The 25,636-nt window shown below is 36.8% G+C and overlaps 2 protein-coding genes across 6 annotated transcripts; one reads left to right on the top strand and one right to left on the bottom strand.

Annotated features, from left to right (window-relative positions):
• On the top strand, positions 1-20,572 carry LOC126667817 (3'-5' exonuclease-like). 3 transcript variants are annotated; one of them, XM_050360909.2, is made up of 2 exons: positions 1-615; positions 15,738-15,891. In XM_050360909.2, exons 1-2 carry the CDS (start codon positions 109-111, stop codon positions 15,777-15,779), a joined length of 549 nt encoding a protein of 182 aa, XP_050216866.1. In that variant the 5' UTR covers positions 1-108; the 3' UTR covers positions 15,780-15,891. The 3 variants fall into 3 exon arrangements, with proteins under 3 accessions (XP_050216866.1, XP_050216863.1, XP_050216867.1); XM_050360910.2 differs by lacking the exon at positions 15,738-15,891 and adding an exon at positions 20,123-20,572 and having other exon boundaries at positions 7-615; XM_050360906.2 differs by lacking the exon at positions 15,738-15,891 and having other exon boundaries at positions 1-783.
• On the bottom strand, positions 20,390-24,405 carry LOC126667815 (uncharacterized exonuclease domain-containing protein At3g15140). Of its 3 annotated transcripts, none has more exons than XM_050360903.2 (6): positions 24,011-24,405; positions 23,110-23,312; positions 22,823-22,903; positions 21,970-22,095; positions 21,673-21,724; positions 20,390-20,666 (listed from the first exon to the last, which is right to left on the bottom strand). In XM_050360903.2, the coding sequence occupies exons 1-6, from the start codon at positions 24,224-24,226 to the stop codon at positions 20,469-20,471; spliced, it is 876 nt and encodes a 291-aa protein (XP_050216860.1). In that variant the 5' UTR covers positions 24,227-24,405; the 3' UTR covers positions 20,390-20,468. The 3 variants fall into 3 exon arrangements, with proteins under 3 accessions (XP_050216860.1, XP_050216858.1, XP_050216861.1); XM_050360901.2 differs by having other exon boundaries at positions 21,595-21,724; positions 24,011-24,389; XM_050360904.2 differs by lacking the exon at positions 20,390-20,666 and adding an exon at positions 20,674-21,520 and having other exon boundaries at positions 24,011-24,401.
• Between the last annotated feature and the right edge of the window lie 1,231 nt (positions 24,406-25,636).

Genomic DNA, 25,636 nt, shown 5'->3' with positions numbered 1-25,636 from the left:
GCACCTTTTCCATTTAGTGGTTTGCCCTAATTCTACTAGCACTTTTCAAATGGTCCATTGTCCTATAAACTAGCATTCTCCGTAACAACATTAGAAACAACAAACAAAATGACAACAGAAATCAAACTAAACACCACCGCACACAATCTCTACGAAGTAACCTTCTTCACCAACAAAATTCAAACCATAGTAACCCACAACCCTTCAACAGTAGACCAATGGCTAACCGAAACCCACCAACAAATCTCGCAAACCAGAACCACAGTCGGCCTAGATGTCGAATGGAAACCAAATTTCAGACCCAAAATACAAAACCCAGTTGCCACTTTACAACTCTGCATCTACAATAGATGCCTAATCTACCAGATAAAACACTCCCCAAAAATCCCCCAGTCTCTGAAAGAATTTCTGCGAAGTAAGAGATTCGTGTTTGTTGGAGTCGGGATTAAAGGCGACGTTGAGAAGCTGATGAAAGATTATAAATTGGAAGTGGAGAAGATTGTGGATTTGAGGGAGTTGGGTGCTAAGAGATTGGAGATGGGAGAGTTGAAGAACGGTGGGATTAAGACATTGGCAAGGGAAGTTCTGAGGAAGGTGATTGAGAAGCCTAAAAAGGTAACTATGAGTAACTGGAATAATTTAAGGTTGAGTTGTAGTCAAGTTCAGTATGCTTGTCTTGATGCTTTTTTGTCTTTTCAAATTGGGTATTCTTTGAATGCTTCTGCCTCCTAGACTTTAAACTATTTTTGTTTGAATTGGTAATATTTAAGATTTTTTTCTTTTGAGTTATCTTTATATTTTATGTCAGTCCTTATTTTGATGGTATATATCTTTAGTACTTTTATCTGTGCTTAGTTTGATTTTTAGTCAAAAAGTCTAGCTAGAAATGACTTTCATCTCAGCATAAAAATGACACCAATACATGAGTGTCACATTAAGTAAATTATAACCTCATTTATTGAATTGAGATAAAATAAAAATTGGTGTATAAAAATAATATAAAATATTCAATTATCGCTTCACATATACAATTCCCAAATCCCATCTGACTAAGAAATAACTACTACTCCTACTACTATAGTCACCTCCTATAACAAATGCTACCCATATTCAGTTCAAGCCGAGGAATTCTTAACTTTTGTCTCATATTATAACATAAGTAAGCCGCCAAATGTCGCTTTTATTATGAAGACCGCCAAGTCGGTAAAGGATTTTATCTTTTTAAGAAATTAGTCTCGCTTTACGTGCTACGCACGTGGGTCGTAACATGACTCGTCAAATAATAATAACTATATTTACAACGAATTAGAATAGTTATATTTATATTTAATTAATAATTATTTTTATAAATTAGAAATAATTAGAAATAGAAAATATAAAAGAATAATTAAAATATCAATTTATTAAGAGTAATTTATCTTAATTAGAATTATAGATGATTAAATAATAATTAAACATTTAAAGTGATATATTATAATTAGTATTCTAGACAATTATCTTAATATAATATTATAAATTGTTAATTTTAGTTTGTATTCTAACTTATTATTTTAATAATAATATTTTATAAGCATATCTCATAATACAATTTTTTTGAAAAAGTTATTATGCTACAGAGGTTTAAAAATTATACAATTAAATATAAAATTATTATTTTTGATTAGATTTAGTTTGTTGATTTTTTAAACGCTTTTCATCATTTTTTTATTTTAAAAGCAACCATTACAAAGATTAATTCAATAATATAAATTTATTGCAATTCATAAACTAATACTAAATACGATACTTTTTTTTTTAATAATTGACCAAAGAATTGTTTTTGTGCTAGAAATTTCGAAGAGATTGTTTGGTCTTTTTGTCCCAGGAAAAATACACACTTTTAGCCATTAGCCTAGCAAAAAAAATTGTCTTGCACAAATTTAATATAGTAAACTAATTTTTCTTTTCTGCTGTTGTACCGTCTTAAGATTATGATACTTTATTCATATATTTTTTTAGTTATATTTTTATCTAGATTAATATCTTTAATCCTTGTTGGAATGAAATTCAAATAGTATTATAACTTTAACAATTAGATAACACTTTTAATTTATAATCAATTAGTTAATTACTATAAAACCTTTAGTTATGTAATCATTAGTAATAAATTAGAAAGGACATTAGCGTAAACAGAAAGACAGACTTCCCGGTATCCAACTATTTGCACCTCTACAGATACAGACGACAACTTCCGGAATTATTGTGGAAGTCGGCCTCATACTTGATAACCTGAAAGGGAAAACATTGGAAGGGTCAGAAATATAAATATTTATGAGTGAGTCTACACATTTACAGTTGAATATTCAAATCGCGCATATATATAAAACATTATTATATATAAAATATTACTAATTACTTGATACAGATGAAATCCTACAAGTTACACAATTGTATGGGTCTCAACCTATACAACATGGGCCTTAGACCGTGAGCTGAATCACTGCTGTCTAACCCGGGTGTCTGGACCGTAACCGTAAAATAGCCGTCACAGTGTTACCTGTGACTTTAGCCGTTCAGCTGTCTCAAACTGTTAAGTCAGAGTCGCTAGCACTTCCAACGCCCAATGACATTAACTGACCTCTATGTCAGACACAGTATCGTATCTATCGTACTACTGGTGATCACACAGTCCTATTGACATCCAATAGGAAGTTTGTCCAATGGATCTTTCATGGTTCAGTTATACTAGTGCAATTTGTTATTTAAAAACAGTTTAAATATAAATATTCAAAAGTAAAAACCACAAAATAAAACTCACAGAACCTGCTCCCAAAATGTATGCTCCTGATAGTCCACTAGTCAAACACCTCGGTGTCTTGACTCGGCGGATCGAAAATCATTGCACCTAGATATAATCAAAACGTCACCCATACATCACGTATAGACTCTATAAACCAAAACATAACTTATAATGTTTGAACTAATCCCAACTTAGGATATCTCGTTCAAACTCAAATACCATTCTTGGTATTAACTCATAATCCTTTTAACATTAATCCATTTATTAATGTATGGTTTAATTAAAACGTTGCAGCGTTTTATTAAACCGAACACCTCTTACTATTCAAAAACATTCTAACATTTTTAACCTCCTAGTTCACTTTTCAAAATCCATTTAGATTGTTTTTGGATTGCATAAACATATCAGACCAAGTCGGGTTGAAAATCCCTAAAAATTCCCCTCTTCGATTACAGACTGTGCGGTTGCACAGCCTCCTATGCGCCGCATAGGTTGCTGTGTGCCCCGCACAACATTCTGAGCGTGCACCAGCCCCGGGAATCTTGATTCCCGAGCCGTTCCGACCTACTCAGGGCGTTTAAAAACACTAATTCGATATCCTATTGCACGTATACGCAACCCAAACACAATTCAGACGTTTAAAATCATCGTTCAATTCGGTAATAGTTTATAAACGAATATATATTTGAAATATATCGAATTAAGCGTTTAATCGGGTTTAGTACCTCGATTACTTGAGTAATTGTCGAAAAAACGGAGTTAGAATCGAGAAACAGACGAATGGATTGAAACCTTAGCTTCGTCGCGCGTCTGGACAGAAAGCAGCTCTCTGCTTTGATATTCGATGAAGAAATGAGTTTGATTAATATATATTGTATTGGCTAAAGTACTCTTTAGTACTAGCTCAATCATGCATTTTAAACCAACTTCTAAACTAGTTGTCCGTAGCTCAAACAGAAACGACTTCCAAATCTCGCCAAATTTTACTCAAAAAACCTATAAAATATAAAACGAATAAAAATATAATTTTTATTCGCATCCGACTTATATTTTATTTTCTAAAAATCAAAAACGATAACTGAGGTCTAGCTCAGTTTCGCTAAACTTAAAACTACGTCCAAATTCCACGAAAATTTAACGATGCCTTCTTAAATATATTTCACGAATATTATCGTAAAAAATATTTGCTCGGGACTTATAAATTATTTTATTTTAATTATCTAGTCTTTATTAGTGCCGTTCAAATCTGATTATTATAATTTAAATTATAAACTCATATAATCTCAATACATTTTTAGGGACTCTTATAAATTAAATTTATTCTTAAATTTAATTTACGTACTCCAAACCCGTGTTTTAAAAACCGAACCGGTGGCCGAACCGGTGAGGCCACTGGTTTCCGGTTCAACCGGTTGAACCGGTTCAATGACCGGTTCAACCGGTTTGATAAATTTAAAAAAATTCAAAAAAAATTCTGGTTCACCGGTTTTTTACCGGTTTAATCCGGTCCGATCCGGTTCAACATCCGGTTTTTTATCGATTCAATCCAGTTCAATCGGTCCAACCCGGTCCAACCAAAAGATTCGGTTTTTCACAGTTTCAGACCGGACCACTGGCCGGTTCGCGGTTCAACCAGTCCGACCGGCCGGTCCGGTCCGGTTTTTAAAACACTGCTCTAAACAAATAAAATCATAACACGTGGCCTGTTCTGACCATTAAAATCACAGGGTATTACATCGATAGTTTTGAATCAGATCCAAAACTAACTATAAATGTGTTAAAAAGGACTAAGGAATACTCATAGAATTAGTTACACACATTCATGATTCAGATGTCTAAAATGAGTATCTCGATAGACTCTTCTAATCTTTTTGAACCAAAACCAATAGATCAGCCACAACCTTCCAATTTACCTAGCATGGGACAAACTATTTATGACCTTACAACCATTTTAGCAAAGAAGAAAAAGATTTGTATTTCTGCAATTCAAGATTTACAAACTGAAATCAAAAGTCATAATGCAAGAGTTGAAGGAGTTTAAAGGAAAGCATGTTTATCATGCATTCTGAAACCATAAAAATGCTTTTACAAAAACAACTTGATGATACTGATGGAATCTAATGAAGACCAACATGATGATTCTAAAGTTGAAATTCTTGAGAAAATGCCAATTTTTTTTTAAATATTTTAGAACAAATCACTTCCAAAAAATACCTTATTCAAATTACAATTGTTTTTTCAAAAGATATTAAAATCAATACTATTGCCTTACTTGATACAAGGTCATACCTCAACTGTGTCAAAAAAGAGAAAGTCCCTAAATTTTTTTATAAATTTATAGGAGAAAAGTTTTTGCCAGATAACAATTCCAAAATGACAATTAAGAGCAAATATTCTTGGCAAAATATATTTTGTATTTGTAGAAAATATGCATCATAATGTCATTCTTGGCACATCATTCATTGACCTCATATAACTCCCTATAAATTTAATCATGATGAAATTTCATGTAAAGGACAAAAAATACAAAAAATGTTTTTCCTTTAATTCAAAAACCCAACACGCAAAATTTCAGTATCATTAGATCACATTCTGTTTATGAGAATGAAATCAACAATTTAATTAAAGAAAAATATTTCCAATTACAAAGTTTAAATAAAGATTTCCAATTACTATTTTATTGTTTTATTTTGAAAACAAAAGGGCTTAATTGTGCCCAAAATCAGTTTAAGGGCCATGTGTACCTTTTGTCTCATTTAAAAGAAAAGATTTCCAATTACAAAGCTAAGAGAAAGATGATTCTTTACAAAGAATTGAATTACAATACCAAAATAACTCTACAAAATAACAAATTTCCAATTTCAAAAGAAAATTGAAATGATTCTCTATTCAGATTTACCAATTGCCTTTTAGAACACAACATATAGTCGACCTATCTTATAAGGTTGATTTCAATGAAAAGAATATCCTTACAAGAGCCATATCCACACAAATGAACCATAGGAGAAACATTGTCGATCAAGAATCCAAGATCTACTTAATAAATGCCTAAAGGTTTTAACTTAATAAATATAAATGGTATTATGAACTCATCTCAATATATCTGACTCCGTTGTTTTCCCTATTTACCAGGATTATGATTTGAGAGTTTTTGGTCTATCTCCGACTTCTTTCATTCTTTGGAGGTTCCTTTGTTTTTATTTAAACTAGTCAACTGTTTTACACTCATAGACCGCAGTAAAACTAGTTAACCTTTTATGGGCTATTTATACTTTGTCGTCGGATTGGTCCGACTTTTTGTTATGTTATTGGCATGTTATACTTTGGATTCAGTTTATTTATATAAGTCATGTTATTAGAGTCTCGAGTTTGAGCCAAGCATTTGGTTATACAATTGTTATATAAATTGTTAGAATTAGGTTGGAGTCTCGGTTGTATTCGAGCATTGGTTTTGTACAAGTTTAATTGTATTGTGTGGGTTTGTACAAGTTTAATTGTTATATAAATTGCTAGATTTAGGTTGGAGTCTTGTTATGGGTTTCAGTACAACCATACCCATACTCTAGCGCCGGTCATAATCTCTGATTTTGGATCGTGACAAAGTTGGTATCAGAGTTTAAAAGTATGAAAAACAAGGCCTTTTGCAAGTTACGTGTTTAATGTTTATGGCATGTTAAGTTGTTGTGTCATGGGAACTACTGCGGAATTAGGATTTAAGTCTTGTCTTTTGAAACATCATCTTTTGACTTTAAAACTTTCTACCTTAACCTATAGGAATATGGTGTGTCGGTCTTATGTTTAACTAATGCTTACCTTGATATGATAATTGTTTATAGTGAATGTTTTAATTGTTGGCTGTTGTGCCTTATATATGATTACTTTGGGTGATGTGTTATTTATTCGGTTCGAGGTTTATTGTTTCATTCTTAGGAATGAACACTCGTGCTCGTGCTGCAGCTCAGCCGAATGCTGATGCTGATGCTGATGATGCTATGTATGTAGAGGTTAACCTGAATGAACCAGGGGTTCAAGCTGGCAGAAGCTAGGCTGGCAAAGGTAGAGGCAGAGGGCACGGTGGTGTAGGTGCCCTAGGGTCAGGTGTACCACAACCGCCTTTGGATCCGTTCGACTTCACTACGTTCATGGTTGCGATTGCTGCACTTTAGAACAATCAGGTGCAACTGTAAGTGGGTCAAGCCACTATGCAGAACCAGTATGCTATGTTATAGCAACTCGTGGAGCAGCAGGTACCACAGGCTGGTGGTGGTGTTGTTAGTGGTGCGGGATCTACTGATAAGGATCTGGTGTTGGCATACATGAGGCGAAAGCCAACTGAGTTTGATGGCAAAGGTGATACCTTAGACTTTTTAGAGGAGGTTGAACAGGATGCTCAACGTTTGCAGGCTACAGAGAGGTAGACTATCGTTCTTGTTGAGATGTCCTTGAGAGGTCATGCTAAGGATTGGTTTCGCAGGGTCATTCGTCCTGTGATGATTACTACTACTTGGGTAGACTTTGTGGCATGGTTCAAAGAGTTTTTCGTACCGTTTTTTTGTGACAAAAGGTCATATGGATAGATTGCTTACTCTTACTAGAGGCGACATATCGGTATAGAAGTACACGGCAGAGTACATTCGATTGAGTGGTTCTGCCCTGGATTTACAGACAGATCAAATGAGGGTAAACGAGCGGTATGTGAAGGGTTTAGGCCCTAAGTTTGTTGGTCTCTTGACCGAGACACATAGAGATTTCACCAGTATTGTGGACAATGCTCGTCGACCGGAGAGTACTTTGCTCCATTTTAGGATATTTCTGAGACTAAGAAGACTGATAGTATTGTTTCTAGTGGTGGACATCATAGTGGTAGCAGCAGCTATTAGTTAAGATCCTCTCAGTTTAAGAGCAAGAAAGGAAATGATCGGAAGGGGTATCAGCCATACTCGTATAATTCTAGTCATAGTGGCATTAGCCAAGGTTCTGGACGCGGTAACAATAGAGCTTTTAGTATTCCATTTTGTCAGAACTACAGGCGCATACATTTTGGAGTATGCTTGGTATTACCGGGTAGCTGTTATGCGTGTGGCCAACAGAGTCATTTTGCTAGGGAATATCCGACGTGTGGGCAGTAGATGTGTTCGGCTAGTGTTGCTCAACCATCTTTTCAGTAGCAGAGGCCTGCATTTTCTCCTTCGACAAGATATTCTCAATCTGCCGCTTTTTTTGGTGGCTAGCGGGGCCGGGTTTCAGGAGGTCGAGGTTTTGGTGTTCGTGGTAATAGTGGTCGTGGCTCTGGTAGTTCTAGTACAGGTTAGACACCACAGCGGCAGGGTCAGGGTCAGGCCAGAGGTTTTGCCTTGATTCCTCAGGATGCTCGTGCATCTAATGCCGTGGTGCAAGGTACTATCCCAATATCTTTTGTAGATGCTTTGGTATTGTTTGATGCGGGTACAACCCATTCCTTTGTGTCTTCAAGTTTTGCTGATAAGTTGGGTGTGACACCATCTAGATTGATTGAGCCTTTATCTGTATCAACGCCCTTGTCTGATATTGTTGTGGTAGACATTATGTCTACGTCGTGATACGGAGACATAACGTCTACCACAACCGTATCGGACAATGGCATTGATACAGATAAAGGCTCAATCAATCTAGATGGTGTCACACCCAACTTATCAGCAAAACTCGAAGACACAAAGGAATGGGTTGTACTCGCATCAAACAATACCAGAGCATCTACAAAAGATATCGGGATAGTATCTTGCACCACGGCATTGGATGCACGAGCATCCTGAGGAGTCAAAGCAAAACCTCTGGCCTGACCCTGCCGCTGTGGTGTCTAACCTGTACTGGAACTACCAGAGCCACGACCACTATTACCACGAACACCAAAACCTCGACCTCCTGAAACCCGGCCCCGCTAGCCACCAAACGAAGCGGCAGGTTGAGAATACCCTTCCGAAGGAGAAAATGCAGGCCTCTACTGCTGAAAAGATGGCTGAGTAACACTAGCTGAAGACATCTGCTGCCCAGACGTCGGACACTCCCTAGCAAAATGACCCGATTGGCCACATGCATAACAGCTACCCGGTAATACCAAGCACACTTTAAAATGGATGCACCTGCAGTTCTGACAGAATGGAATACAAGAAGCTCCACTGTTCCCGCGTCTAGAACCTCGGCTACTCCCATTGTGACTAGAACTATACGAGTATGGCTGATACCTTTTTCGATCATTTACTTTTTTGCTCTTGAACTGATAAGATCTTGACTGATATCTGCTGCTACCACTATACTGTCCACCACTAGGAACAACACTACCAGTCTTCTTAGTCTCAGAGATCTCCCCAAAATGTAGCAAAGTACTCTTCAGTCGACGAGCACTGTCCATAACACTGGTGAAATTTCTATGTGTCTCGGTCAAGAGACCAACAAATTTAGGGCCTAAACCCTTCATATATCGGTTGTTTACCCTCATCTGATCTGTCTGCAAGTCTGGGGCAAAACGACTTAACCGAACGTACTCTATCGCGTATTCCTGTACCGACCTGTCGCCTCTAGGAAGAGTAAGCAATCTATTCATATGACCCTCTGTCACTAAAAACGATAAGAAGAACTCTCTAAATCGTGCCCCAAAGTCCGCCCAAGTAGCAGTAATCATTACAGGACGGATGCACTTGCGAAACCAGTCTTTAGCAGGATCCCTCAAGGACATCTCCATAAGAACGATAGTCTGTCGCTCTATAGCCTGCAAACGCTTAGCATTCTGCTCAACCTCCTCTAGAAAGTCTAAGGCATCACCACTGCCATCAAACTTAGTTGGCTTTAGCTTCATGTATGCCAAAACCAGATCCTTATCAGTGGATCCCAAACCAACACCACCACCAGCCTGTGGTACTTGTTGCTGCACGAGTTGCCCTAACATAGCATATTGGTTCTGCATGGTGACATGACCCGCCTGCAGTTGCACCTAATTATTTTGTAGAGCTGCTATCCCGACCATGAATGTAGTGAAGTCGAACGAATCCAAAGGCGGTTGTGGTACACTTGGTGCTGGTCCACCTGCACCACCACGCCCTCTCCCTCTACCGCTGCTTCTACCATTCTGGCCTTTGCCAGCTTGTCCTCTGCAACTTGAACCCCTAGTTCATTCTGGTTAACCTCTACTGACGTAGCATCATCAACATCAGCATTCGGCTTAGATGTAGCACGAGTGTTCATTCCTATGAATGAAACAACAAACCTCAAATCACATCACCCAAAGTAATCATATAAAAAGCACAATAGCTATCGATTAAAACACCCAATGTAAATAATTATCATACCAAAGTAAAGCATTTATTAAACATAAGACCGACACACCACATTCCTATAGGTGAAGGTATAAAATTTTAAAATCAAAAGATAACGTTTCAAAAGACAAGACTTGAATCCTAATTTCCGCAGTAGATCTTATGACAAACCACCATTTAACATGCCAAACAATAAACGCATAACATGCAAAAAAGCCTTGGTTTTTATAACCAACGCTCTGATACCAACTTTGTCACAACCCAAAATTCAGAGATCGTGACTGGCGGTAAGGTATGAGTATGATTGTACCGAAACCCGTAGCTAGCAGTATGCAATTCAATTAAACCTGCACAAAATTAATGCTCGGGGGCAACCGAGACTCCAACCTAAGCTAACAGTATATATAAACATTTAAATAACAAACTGATGGGTTTTGCCCAAATAATTTCTCTTTGAAAACAATATTCCATTTAGTGACTCCCCCAAATGCGGATTTCCCCATGAATCCGCAATTTACAATTGCGGATTCCCCTTGATCACCCGATTAAAAATTAATTAAGTGATCAAACACCAATCCGCTTGGATTGGTGCCCCAAATGATTGAGGAGACAACTTTTGTTTCCCCAATGATTGGGGGTAATAATTTTGGTTAATGATTGGGCAATTTATTGCCCAATCATTGACCTGAATTATATATAAAAAAACTAAATATTCAATTTTAATATAAACCAACTTTAATATAAACACATTTGAATATATACTTAATAATTTAAAATTAATAAAAATATTAAAAATCAAAAAGCTAAATTTTAATATTAGTAATAAACACAGAAATAATATTAATTTAAAATTGTTTACAAAAAGTTTGGTATAAAATATAACAAAACTAATCACGAAATTGTGCCTGTCGCCGCATTCAGGTCCTCATGTCGTAACCCTGCTGATTCCATCGGTGGCGCGAGGTATCAGTCACAATGTTATAGTCGCCATCATCACCCTTGTCACTGTCATCTGAATCGTCATTGTCATCGTTGTAGCCCGGTCCGGCTGGTCAGCGACTGGAGATGGCGCAGTGTCGCAGAGATCCTGCAAGGTGGTGTCTGGTACAGGGTAAAACCTGGAGGCGTGAAATGCTCCAACTAATGCAGTAAACGGCTCAGCCGCAACGTTTGTACTGGTCAACCACAGCTGCGTAGTCGAGAAATACATATGTGACGGATCTTGAGCCTGAGGGGACCCTGAAGCAGGCAACTGATGTGACGTTGACGCTCGTGCTAAATCAGGGGGTCGGGATATTAGAACACTTGCAACAAAACAAGACTGTCGGTGTACTTCAGGCAACGTCAGGATGCGTCGGCGGTGCAGGCCATAACTGATCTGACTTTGGATGAGGCGGCGTGCCTAGAGGAGTATATCCCATCTCTCCCAAAAATGACTGGAAAGACAAGATCGAGAGCCGGCTGGACCTGAAAGATGTAATTTATAAGATTATAGACTAAAATACAAGATTATAAATTTAAAAATATAATAAAGTAACTCGAACCTATGACTCAGATGGCTGAGGTGGATCTCGGGTTGTCGTAAATGTCGTATGCCTTAAAAATGAGTCAAAATACGGCATCAGGCAGGACCTGAAACAATGACATCGGGTGGCACTAAGATTGAGACCATAAAATACGAGTTAACAAATTAAATAGTATATCAAAGTTAATCAAACTTTTGGATATGATGCCTGGGGTGTCGCCCCGGAGGTCGACGCATAATACTGTCTTGGCCCGTAGTCCGATTGGTATGTCTGAGCCCCCCCCCCCCCCCCCCCCCCGCCTCCATATGAAAGAATAACGGCTACGGGATAGGATCCACATGGTCTAGACGAGGCTGTGGAGGCATTCTAGGGGGCTGTCGACGCCGTCCTCTATTGGAGCTTAAATCGACCTAGTAGGGAGGGAGTGGAGGAAGCTCGTATGGTGGGTCTGCTTACTAGGGGGGAGTGTGACGTCCCTGCGCTCCTCCCTGGTAGCAAGCTGAGAATTTCGTGCACCTTCCATAATCCTACGAGTGGCGCTCGAACTGGTCTCCACTGTAACATGGGTCATCTCCTGCACATTGCGCTGTGAAAAGATACAATAAACCGTCAATGATAATATTAATGAAGACGAATGAAATGTAAATATTTTCATTTAAAACAACACGTATACTAGATCCGGCCTCTGCACCCTGAAGTGTAATCCATCTCCGGCATCGACGCCTATACCCGTTTATATATTGCGAATGGTAGTGGGGTGGGTGCTGAAGATGTCGGCCCTGAACCACAAATGCATTTCTGTTGTTCCAAAGCTGCACCCAATAGTCCAATAATCTGCAAAGCTGCTAGACCCCCGATAGCGGACGTTGTGTAGGGCCTCATCATGTAAGGCGGGCAACGAAATATGCTGAATTATCCCGAACTGCTGAAGCACCCTGTCTGGATGGTGCCACTCGACAATGTTATAGTAAATGAGCGGGACTCGCGCACGCCAGAGATGTGCCCCATTAATGTACCCTCGAGGGATGGAGCTGAGAATATCTCTAAATATGGCTACCACCGGATCTGGACAAAAAAATTAATTACATTGTCATAATATGGTTAATTAAGTAAAGTTAAACTGAATTACTACAAAACTTACATCCTCGTATCGCAGCCCATCAAAAATTAATCTGATGGCGTGGATGTTGTGCCTGGGGACTGGTCGACGATCCCTAGGGCCGCCCTACCTGTTAAAACAATAAATAATAAATACATTGATTAATGAATTATAGTATAAGTGAAGATGACATTTTACTAGTAAATACGTACGTGTCACCCAAAGGTAGATCCGCTCTAATATCGGGGGTCAACAATCAGGGACGAAGCCGCCTCAGGCACTCAAACGCCCATAGATGTAGAATCCACAGAGGACCTCCAATGTTACTTCTGCGCTTGTAGACTCGCGTAAAAATGCACATCTCATGGTACAAGTGTGCCAAAACTGCCGATCCACTGTTAATAGTCTGTAAACCCTCTAAATCCACTAGAAGGGATAAAATCCTCAAACCCAAATGGCCACTGTTCAGGTCTGCGAAGCATAAAGTCTGCATAGCAACCCATAGGTAGGCCCTAACTATCCCATCAACATGCTCAGTTGTAGCATGCGCTAGTAACTGCTTAAAATCACCGAACTCACTATACAACCACCCAGCCTCAACCTAAGATGAACCCTCTGAGCGAGAGATCTGTAACGGGTCTCCCTAACAGGAAAACACCCCTATCCTGCCAATCGTCCACCCTGTCTCTGGTCACTACCTTCCCATCAATGGGGAGTCCAGTCAGGATCGCTATGTCCTGCAAGGTGATAATGCACTCCCAATCTGGAAACATGAATGTATGTGTCTCCGGCCTCCACCTCTCCACTAGGGCAGTAACAATGGACATGTCGACCAGATACTGTTGCATCCTAATGAAACCAGATTGGCATGTCCAGAGGAATCCTGTCAGGATACATTGATCTATCGCATCAAATGAGAGCAAACCTGCACTAGAACTCGAGCTAAGGACAGTGATGTCATCTTGAAAGCAAAATTATATACAAAATCAGAGCTTCAGTGAACCAATTAACAAATCAATGTGGAAATAATAATATAGCATTGCTTACAAGGTGATCCCAAATGTACGACGATTTGTGCTTCACAAACTTGAAGTAAAATACTAAAAATCCTAATATTGTCGCACATTTGGGATCACCCTGTAAGCAATATTATATTATTATTTCCACATTAATTTTTTAATTGGTTCACTGAAGCTCTGACTTTGCCATAAAATTTTGCTTTTAGGATGACATCACTGTCCTAGGCTCTCGTTCTAGTGCAGGTTTGCGCTCATTTAATGCGATAGATCCACACATCTAGGCCAGAGTCCTCCGGACGGGCCTTTCTGGTTTCATCAGGATGTGACAGTATTGGGTCGACATGTCCATTATTACTGCCCTAGTGGAGACGTGGAGGTCGAAGATGCATACATTCATGTTTCCAGATGGGGGGTGCACTATCATCTTGCAGGACACAGCGATCCTGATTGGACTCCCCATTGATGGGACGGCAGTAACTAGAGACAGGGTGGACAATTGGCAGGATAGGGGTGTTTTCCTATTAGGGAGACCGTTCTAGTGGATTTAGAGGGTTTACAGACTATTATCTGGTGATCGACAGTTTTGGCACACTTGTACCATGAGATGTGCATTTCTACGCGGGTCTACAAGCGCATATGTAACATTAGAGGTCCTCTGTGGATTCTACAGCTATGGGCATTCGAGCGACTGAGGTCACTTCGTCCCCGATTGCTGACCCCCGATATTAGAGCGGATCTACCTTTGGGTGACAGGTACGTATTTACTAGTAAAATGTAATCTTCACTTGTACTATTATTCATTAATCAATATATTTATTATTTTTTGTTTTAACAGGTGGGGCGGCCCTAGGGATCGTCGGCCAGTCCCCAGGCACAACATCCACCCGTTAGATTAATTTGGGATGGGCTGCGATATGAGGATGTAAAATTTGTAGTAATTGCAGTTTAACTTTACTTAATTACCCATATTATGACAATGTAATTAATTTTTTCGTCTAGATCCGGTGGCATCCATATTCAGACAATATTCTCAGCTCCATCCTCAAGAGAACATGGATGGGGCTCATCTCTGGCGTGCGCGAGTCCCACTCATTTACTATAACAAATTCAGGTGGCACCAGCCGGACCGGGTGCTTCAGTAGTTCGGGCTAATTCAGCCCATTCCGTTTCGTTCCTTGTTATATGAGGCCCTACAAAACGTCCGCTATTGGGGTTCCAGCAACTTTGCAGATTATTTGGACTATAGGGTGCAGCTTTGGAACAACAGAAATGCGTTTGTGGTTTAGGGCCGACAGCTTCAGCACCCACCCCACTACCATTCACACTACACGGATTGGTATAGGTGTCGATGCTGGAGATGGATTACACTTTAGGGTGCAGAGGCCGAATTTAGTGCACGTGTTGTTTTAAATGAAAATATTTACATTTCATTCGTCTTCATCCACTCGCAGGATTCGGGCAGGTGCACAGAGTTCTCAACTTGCTACCTGGGAGGAGCGTAGGGGCGTCACACTCCCCCCCCCCCACGAGCCAGCAGACCCACCATACGAGCTGCCTCCACTCCCTGCCTACCAGGTTAATTTAAGCTCAATCAGAGGACGCCGTCGACAGCCCCCCAGAGTGCCTCCACAGCCTCGTCCAGACAATCTGGACCCTATCCCGCGTTATTCTTTCACTTTGAAGCAGGGGGGACCTTGGACATACCCCAGTCGGACTACGGGCCAAGACAACATAACGCGTCGACCTCCGGGGCGACACCCCAGACATCATATGTGATGATCTTTAATATACTATTTAATTTGTTAACTCGTATTTTATGGTCTCAGTCTTAGTGCTACCCGATATCACTGTTTCATGTCCCGCCTGTGCGATGTCATATTTTGACTAATTTTTTAGGCATACGCCATTTACGACCACTCGGGATCCACCTCATCCATATGAGTCACAGGTTCGAGTTACTTTATTATATTTTTTAATTTATAATCTTGTATTTTAGTCTATTATCTAATATATTACATCGTTCAGGTCCCGCCAGCGCCGATCCCGTCTTTTGAATCATTTTTGTGAGAGATGGGATATACTCCTCTAGGCACGCCGCCTCAACCAGAGTCAGATCAGTTATGGCCTACACCGCCGACGCATCCAGACATTGCCTGGCGTACACCGACACAATCTGGTTTTGTTGCATATCTCTTCTACTATCCCGACCCTCCTGATTTAGCACGGGCGTCGATGTCACATCAGCTGCATGCTTCAGGGTCCCTTTGGGCTCAAGATTCGTCACATATGTATTTCTCGTCTACGCAGCCGTGGCTGACTAGTGCAGACCTTGCGGCTGAGCCGTTTACCGCACATCAGTTGCAACATTTCACGCCTCCAAGTTTTACCTTGTACATAGACATCACCTCGCAGGATCTCCACGACACTGCGCCAGCTCCAGTCACTGACCAGCCGGACCGTGCTACAGACGAATAACAGTGACGACTAAGATGACAGTGACGAGGGTGATGATGGAGACTATAATATTGTGACTGATACCTCGGGCCACCGACAGACTCAGCAGGGTGACGACATGAAACAATTTTATTGTATTTTATACCAAAATTTTTGTAAACAATTTTAAAATAATATTATTTTTGTGTTTATTACTACCAGTTTCGCAATTACGTGCTATGCACGTGGCTCGTAACGTAACTCGTCAATGAACATATTAGTAAATTTATTATAATTATATCAATTTTTTATTTATAATTAATATTAAATTAGTAAAGAATTTTTGTAAAAGTAAATATAATATATTCGGTTATTAAATTTTTTTCATACTGAATTTATTCTTCTTTTGGTTTTATAATAACAATAATTAAATAATTAACTTAATTTTATTAATAATATCTTTAAAAATAATAACATAGAAATTTAAATAATAATATATTGACCAAATACAATATTTTAATTTTGTAGTTTAATCAAATTAAAAGATAGGTATTCATACTAATTTGAAGACAATTTAGTTATTTTTTACATACTAAAAACTAAATTGGAGATAATTTAGCTACCTATTCTAATTAGGACTTTAATTACAATAGTGATTAATTAAATAACTAATTAGTTAATGACTATAAAACCTTTATTTAGTAGTAAACTGAAAAGGATTATTCAGTAAATTTGTCTGTCCCACTCCCCTCCATCCGTGCTTTTATATATAGTATAGATTATTAAAATTTAGCTTTTAAATTTTTTATATTTTTATCAATTTTATATTATTAAGTATATATAGAGTATATTAAAATGTGTTTATATTAAAGTTGGTTTATATTAAAATTGAATATTTATTTTTTTATAATTCAGGTCAATGATAAATCGCTCAATTATTAACCAAAATTATTATTGCAATCATTGGGGAGATAAAAGTTGTCTCCTCAATCATTGGGGGCACCAATCCAAGCAGATTGGTGCTTGATCACCTGATTAATTGTTAATAAGGTGATTAAGGGGACTCCGCAATTGTGAATTGCGGATTCACAATTCACAATTCACAATTGTGGATTTATGGAAGAGACACTAAATGAGAATATTGTTTTTAAAGAAGAATTTTTTGGACAAAAACCTGAAGGAAGTGGGTTTGGGTGTGCATTTTCAGCACGCCCAAATGCCCCTTATATGCAGAGGTGTCCGTAATTTATAATTGCGGACACCTCTGATAGCTTTAATGATTCCCAACTAGGAACCACTGATTCCTAGTTGGGAATCAGGGAATCACTAATTCCCAATAGGAAATCACTGATTTCCTGCAGGGAATCAAAATTAAGTCCCCTTAATTACAATTAAAGGGAATCCACAATTGTGAATTACAGATTTATGGGTGAATCCGCAATTCATAATTGCAGATTCATGGGAGAGGCACTAAATGAGAATATTGTTTTTAAAGAGGAATTATTTAGGTAAAAATCCACCAAATGCTCGGCTCAAACCCGAGACTCCAACAACATGCCTTATAATAGAGAAACTAAATTCCGAGTATAACATGCCAATAAACATAATAGAGCCGCCGGACGAATCCGACAAAATAAAGTATAATTAACCCAAAAAGGTAAACTAGTTCTACTGCGGTTTAAGAGTGTAAAACAATTGACTAGTTTTAAATAAAAATAAAGGAACCTACGAAGTATGAAAGAAATTGGAGATCGACCAAAAGCTCTCAATTCACAAACCTGGAAAATGGGGAAAACAACGTGGTCAAATATATTGAGATGAGTTCATAATACTATTTACATTTATTAAGTTAAAACCTTTAAAACCATAAATCCTTTTATACTATATATATATATATATATTGCACCATGGAAAACAGTATTGAAATGAAATCTAAAGTAAACGGGAACAAATCCTCGTCAATCTCAAAGTAAGCTAGACATATTGTCAGCCAAATCCAATGTACTTAGTAATGCCTATCGAGTAGCTCGTTGCAATACAGTTTCATAATCATTCAAAACAGTTCGAAAATATTTATATACTAAAATAAATAAGTTACTTAATAAAGCGATAAATAGCGACACAAATCACTGCTTGCGAAACCACGTGAAAATCCTGGCAAGCAACTTATTATGTGGGGACTTCGAAATACGAGCAGGCGACGAGTCTAAAAATAAGGGATAAATTAAAATCCATACAACCCCTAACTCTAAGAATATTAGACACCACATAGGACTAGCATCTCAAACCACAACCAATGTACAAGTCAAAGTAAATCGCACATACGCACTAAAGAAATTTAACAAGTTAAGCTTAAATGAGTTCTCGCCTTAAAACAATATTTGAAGTTCTTATATAACTTAGTTAAAACACTTAAAACCAAGTAAATTCCCAAAATAGTGTGTTAGCCGAAAACCATAATACACGCTTACACAGCATGTCGGGCGACCCAAATGTAAACCGACCCAAACATAAACCAAGGTAAAAATCAACTTTAAATCCGAAAATCTATAAATAAAATCAATGAGTATTTTGAAAACAAAGAAGTCAATAAAAGCTTAACAACCGAAAATCCACTAGCAATAACATGCTAAACAATTTAACAACACTTGGAAAATTCATCCAAATTATCTACAACTTAATAAGCCACCTTAAATGGAATCAATACTGATTTTAAATACATCTAAACATACAAACTCATATATAAAATAATAGATCAAACAACCAATTAAATAATAGCGAAACTCAACCTAACTTATATACCATTCCACCAATCGATTACTAAACAATCTAGAACAAGATCAACACATTTAAATCTACCAAAACAGCCCCAAAAACATCCCTAGAAAGCCATTTACATACTAAGACATTCAATCCATCTAAACTAATCCAAACTTAAGCAAAACAAGCTCGGAAACTAACAATTAAACCACCAAACAAATGAACACCCAAAGTAACAATTCTATTATATTAAACCAGCCCTAGGTCTAATATTTTCAGCCACTTAAACAATTCAAAAACAACAAATAGATCAATGGTATAGCATAATTATCAAAATGCTCTAACACCTAACTATCTATTCGCATCACCCAAGGTACAAGCAACAACAATATGCTGAAACCAAATCTTAATATAAATTTTCAGATTTGAAAACATAGTAAAACAGAAATAATAAGCCACAACACCCAATATAAGGATCCAAAACAACAACCAAGCAATGCCTATGCAAAACACAAAGGAAATGGAAACATATACCTCTTGAAAGCCAATGGAATTACAAATTCAGAAATTATTAGTCTAGAACAAGCCTACAATCATCAAAATATAATAGCTATTGAACCCATGAACACAACTATCACAAATCAACAATTAAACCATGATTAAAATGTTAAAAACACTTACCAAAGATCAAAGATTGAAGGAAGGAGTGTGGAAATGAGTAAAATATAAGCCTTAGCCGTTTTAGGGTTTTTTTTTAGAATTGTTAAAAACTGATTTAGGTCGAAATAAGGGCCTTTAAATAGAAAAAATGAAATCAGCAGCGCCGTGTCACGCCCGTGACAGCCCTGTCATGCCCACCCCTATTTCGCATACATCTTTTATATATTAAATTACCACATTTACACCCTTTTTCAATTTAATCACGTTTTTTAAAAGTTGACATATAAAACCACCACCTTTCAAATTTATCACCGTTTTAAAATATGACAAATTTAAGCTAACTGGGCAAACGGAAAGTGATGTAGCAGAACACGCCGAATTCCACATATGAAGGTTGAATGTGTAAAATTGGTGATTTTATATGTAATTAACCCTTAAAAAATATTTTTCCGCATCAGATTCCATTATGTTGTCTTGTTTTATTGAATCAATAGGTCAGATTATTTCTTATTGCATTCTTTTTGTTTATTTCTAACTATTTATGTTTCTTGTGATAGGTTGAAGTGAGATGATAAAATGTGATAGAGTGGGTGTACAGTGAGGAAATTAAAGGGTTCCACTTAAATTTGAAAATAAAAAACATCGACAGTGGAAAAAAATAAAAAAAATTAGGGTTTCATTGAGGCGAGGTAGAGGCGTTGCGCAACTCATGGGAGTCGCCCGCCTTTCAACGGTTGGGGCCTCCATGGCCATCGCGTGAGGGGCTCTCGCCTAAGGCGCGCCTCTAAACTATGCTTAGTACAATGCAGAAGCGGTCCGCGACAAAAAGAATATGACATTTAATTGTTTTGGTTGATTTAGTTAACTAATGATCGGAATAGCCTCCCATAGAGTTAGCATTTTTTAAATGCGGTTCTTATACAGAAAATGAACATTTGCAATAGAATCAAGATTTCTCCAAGCAGTAATTGGGATAACTGCACCATCTGCAACCATTCTTTGTAAAACTCTGGCCACATTTTTGGTATCATCGATTCCAAGATGGTGACTTCCCAGCACTGGTAACTTCAGTTGCTGCATCATTGTCCTCATTCCTCTCGCCTGTCATTCATACAAAGGCAAAAACCAAATGATGCCAAGCATTTATATAAATTTTCTGTTCGGTTAACCAAAATTTGCAATTATCTGGATTTGATTCGGTTAATGTAAACCTTCAGATTCATTCCTCGAATTGTCACTTTGGTTTACTCTAGTGTCGAAAAAATCAAATCAAAAGTAAGCTACAAAACTTCTCTACTCTTTAGTGAAGCATAAATTTTCAGCTCAGTAATGACTAAGGATCTAGTTGACAAGAAGAAGAAACAGATACACAATCTTAAAACTTGGATAAGAAATCCAGCTGAACCAACAAAGCATAAAGCATTACATTGAATAAAGCCCACTTTGATCCTGTAAAGCAACTTCCCGGGGCAGGACTCAGTTACTCACACTCCCTAAAACCAAGAGACTAGAAAAAGATGGAAGGTACACGTGCAGTCCTTACGCAAGGATCAAACTGAGTGATTGGGAATGTTGTTATAGCGTTGAATTTTTTCGTTTTCTTTTTTGCTTACTGAAATCGTAAAGGCAAAGCCTCAAATCAAAATTATTCTTTTCTATGCTTTCTTCTCTTATTAAATTTTGACTAAGAAAGTAGTAGTCCCTTCTAGAGGAAAGAAAAAGACAGGTTCATTCCAAATTCCAATCGACTGATCCACCAGTCCCGAAAGAAAAAAATGGAAAAAAAAAGAACTTGGGTTTCGAAATTGTTTTAATAGGGAGGGAAGAGGGAAATTTAGAAAAAGAGAAAAACATATCTAGTTTGTGTTGTATCACTTTCATGCTCTAAATTGCCCCTTTGGTTTACCTTGATGTCAATCTGGTATTGGCGAGCATCAATCTTAAGTTGCATTATCCTAAACCAAGAGAAAAAGGCACAAAAGCCGGTTTGCAATGAATCATGAAAATCCGAAAAATATAGTGGGCATACCTCTTGTTTTGGATTGTAAAAATTTTGATAGACATCCTTCAAATTTATCCACTCCATAAAGTAATGTGGAAGCTTTACCTTTGAAACTGCACATTGACGCGGGATCTGTGTTTTCACATCCCAATTTCCACTGTTAAGGGTGAAAGAAACACATCAGCCAGCAACAAAAGGAGTTCTACCTCTGAACTCAACTGAAAATGATTATAAATGGAATCTCATTTTATTGTTTTGAAGCTCTACAAACATCAAATGTAGATATATTTTCTTGTTTAGTCATTCATAAAACGTAGCTTTAGCTTAGCATATGCAAATTTCAACAGATGCCCTTGTTACACAATCTAGAAGGTATATTTATCCAAAAAATATCAGACTCACCACGTAACAAATGCAGCCCTATTAAGACATCCACCGTGCTTCTTTTCCCACAAATTGTGAAGAGTCAACCAGGCTTCAAATTCCTGAATAACTTCATTAAATGGGAGAGCAGTATCATGCCATACTCTGCATATGAATGGTAGAACTAAGATATCAAAACCCCAATATATAAAACAAAATAGTATATAAGTATCATATCTGGTCAGTTTTGAAGATAGATAATTATTGAAATTCCAAATTGACTTTGCATCTAAAATTGCTAGGTTCCATGTCCTGGGAAATAGATATCCCTGAATCCATAATTAAATACCATCATAATTTTCCTTTGGTAGTTATTTGTTAAGTTTGACATAAAACAAAGTACTTCTTGTCAAAGTAATTATAAGGAGATTCTAGCATTCTTGAATGTGTCGTAGACTAGTAGAAACTAAAGTAGCAGAAAACGGCTAACAAGGCTGAACAATATAGGAGATGGTGGCAGATGGTATGCCGTCTCTAAATGATGCACACAATGTACTTTATGTTAGATCTTAATTAGTCAAGAAAGAGTATTCATTTTGTACAAACTGGCTCCGGAAAATACTGGCTTAATGCTCCATAACATAGGCTCTTCACCAGAAAAAAGAAAAGGAAAAAAACAGAGCCCATGGTATACGTTTTTTAACCATTTGTCGGCATCAATGATACTCTTAACATATAATAAGTAGTATAGTTGACCAAAGGCTAGTAAGCCTTCAAATGATAACCGACTTTTATTATTTAGAAAACAAGTAAGCACAAGGAGCAACCAAAACAAAGTTCATTATTTTGATGTTTCATTAGCATGAGATGATACAAGTAAAAAAAAGCATACCGGTCAACCCCAAACTTGCCATATTTGTTTTCAATATATTCATTTATTCTTTGTTCACTCATAGCAGTTGGTCTGACAAACCTGTAAAGACAATTAGAAACTATAAGTATACAAAGTAAGGAAGTTTAAAACATTATGCTGATAGCATATAGATTATCTTCGTACAGATTCACAAGAATGGTGCAAAATGTATAAGTTCAATTCCTGATATATAAATGTGAATCTTTCCAAAACTAAACCAGAGAGTACAATCAGAATAACCAAGTTCATGAAAAAAGGAGATTAACCTGTGGAACAGATCCACAAAAGCCATGGTTTTTGCATCTATTATGAGTACAGGGAACTCAAGAATCTCAACTTTCCCTTCCAAATCAAAGACCAAGAAAAAATCAAAATCTTGGGGACGCTTGCGTTCAAAATCGGCAGGATTCACTGGGAGGTCCCTAGAGCAATCATGATTAAACACCTCTAGGTGCGCAGCATCATCCATCTGAATGCCATGGTAATCTTTTATTAAAATAACACTTTAAAATCTCAAATTTATGCAATTGACATATACTAACATGTAATGCATTTCATTGCATACAAACAAAACAATAATTTGATCTTGATTATTATAAAGATTACAAAACAAAAGTCAACACTAAAGCAAAACATGGGATTAAAGCTTAATTGAGTTGGGTTGTTGTAATGTAAAACATGATGGAGCAACCTAAAATAACAGTAAAATAAACAATAGTGTAAATCAATTGGGTAAGTTTAATAGACCATAAAGGAAAAGGTGCAAAAATGACCCTAATATATACTCAGCATCTCTTGTAAGCACGCCATATATTTTCGGTTCTTAAAAATGAACCTAACGTCTCGAAAACGCATAAAAAGGACAGAGAACAACTCAACGTCTACATTTCTATTTAACACCGTCCCATTTTTGTGTTTTTATGCATTTTCAAGGCGTTAGAGCTATTTTCGACATTCGAGGTGCTTACAAGAGATGCATACTATACATTGTTCAATTTGAAGATGCATACTTAAGTACATTACATTCGAAACACATAAGTAGCTTAACTACACAAGCATGTGCAAAACATAAGCAAAGCTCAACGCAAATTCATCGTTATCTATGAACAAATGTGGAAGAGGCAATTCATCAAACAGTTGGCGTGCATAAATGAGTTGAAGGAGTACCTTGGTGCATTTGCCATGAGTAAAATACAAGCACATGGGTCTCCATCTATATGTTTTACTGGTATCACCAGTAGAGGAAGAAGTGGTAAATTGGGCGCATTTAGTGACCAAATGGTTGAATTTAGGGAGGGTTTGGCATGCAAGAAAAGAATTAAGTGGGTGCTTTTGGAAGATGAAGTTGCTGCTAAATGGTGCAATGAACCTCACCAATGACATTATTGCTTTTACTCTTTGATTATTTGATTCTGCTTTTGCTTTGTTTTTCACTCACTGCTTCAGTAATGCATCCCAATCAGTTTTTAATTTTTTTTTCTTATGGATAATTTGAATATTATTTCCATCAACAAATGATTTTTCTTTTATCGAGTACACTTTTATAATTCGAAAAGGGGAGCGCTTCAGAAAGAATTTGAACTGACGACTTAACAATTGTTGTCTGATGCTTATATTGTTTGAAGTATAACTCATTGTAACTAGTTTACTTTTAGTAATCCCAGTCGGATTTAATATTCTTTTCTTATGAATTAATTCGAATATTATTTCTATCAATTAAGCCAGATATTCATTTTATCTAATTTACAAATATCGACAAATTCAAGGGACGGACGGTTAACTGCTCATTGCGTATAAATTTAAGGGGTAACTGAAAAATGCTGTTTTTTTTAAACGAGTTGAAGAAATTGATTAGGCAGAAGGTACAAAAAAACCATCGAATTTTTCCAGTTGATACAAATAGCCCATTGTACTAAAAAAAGTACATATAACCACCTGAACTCAATAAAACGGGCAAATATAATCCTATAAAACATTAAACCTTATATATATTTTTTAGACAATTATATTATTACCTTAATAAAGGTATATATTCATTATAATTTTAAAGTATACCAAATAAATTATAGATATAGTATTTGATATTATACATATTAAATTTTAAGAATTTAATATTATTATATATTTATAATATATTAGTAAATAAATAGATATTTTAAGAATGTGTAAAAATTAACAATATATATAAGCCATTAGTGAATGAAAAATATTTTTATATTTCAAATACTATATATATATATATATATATATATATATATATAATTTACATGGTATTTTTTAAAATTATAATGAATACATACCTTTATTAAGGTAATAATATAACTGTCTAAAAAATTAAATATAAGATTTAATGTTTTATAGGGTTATATTTGTCCGTTTTGAAAAGTATGATGGTTGTTTTGTACCTCATACATATAAACTTAATGGAGCTAAGATTTTTTTAACGGCAGTGGGTTATTTGTACCAAAAAAATCGAGTTCAGGTGGTTATATGTACTTTTTTTAGTACAATGGGCTATTTGTACCAACTGAAAAAACTCAATGGTTTTTTTGTACCTTTTGCCAATTGATTAATACATAGACTTTTTTTTATTTCTGTTGTACTGTTGATGAAGAATTAGAATTGCCAAACATAAATTAGTCAGATACTGCAGCTTCACCGTCCCTGGTTTTGTTTTTTGGGTTCCCATTTCTGTATGAAACAGAATTGAATATAATCTTAACAAATACCTTGATACTGCCTTTTGTTCAATCATTTCTTCATTAGTAGTTCGTCTGTGCCAATAAATGAATA

Source organism: Mercurialis annua, linkage group LG2 (assembly GCF_937616625.2).
Source record: "Mercurialis annua linkage group LG2, ddMerAnnu1.2, whole genome shotgun sequence".
Lineage (NCBI taxonomy): Eukaryota > Viridiplantae > Streptophyta > Magnoliopsida > Malpighiales > Euphorbiaceae > Mercurialis > Mercurialis annua.
Note: the sequence above shows the minus strand (reverse complement) of the source record. Positions and strands in the feature narration are given on the sequence as shown.

Excerpts from the sequence above, each read along its gene's own strand:
- LOC126667815 (XM_050360901.2), bottom strand. The coding sequence starts at position 24,226 with ATGTCATTGGTGAGGTTCATTGCACCATTTAGCAGCAACTTCATCTTC. Across the intron at positions 23,313-24,010 it reads CTCATGGCAAATGCACCAAG|ATGGATGATGCTGCGCACCT; the intron begins GTACTCCTTCAA and ends CATGGCATTCAG. Across the intron at positions 22,904-23,109 it reads TTTGTGGATCTGTTCCACAG|GTTTGTCAGACCAACTGCTA; the intron begins GTTAATCTCCTT and ends TTGTCTTTACAG.
- LOC126667817 (XM_050360906.2), top strand. The coding sequence starts at position 109 with ATGACAACAGAAATCAAACTAAACACCACCGCACACAATCTCTACGAA.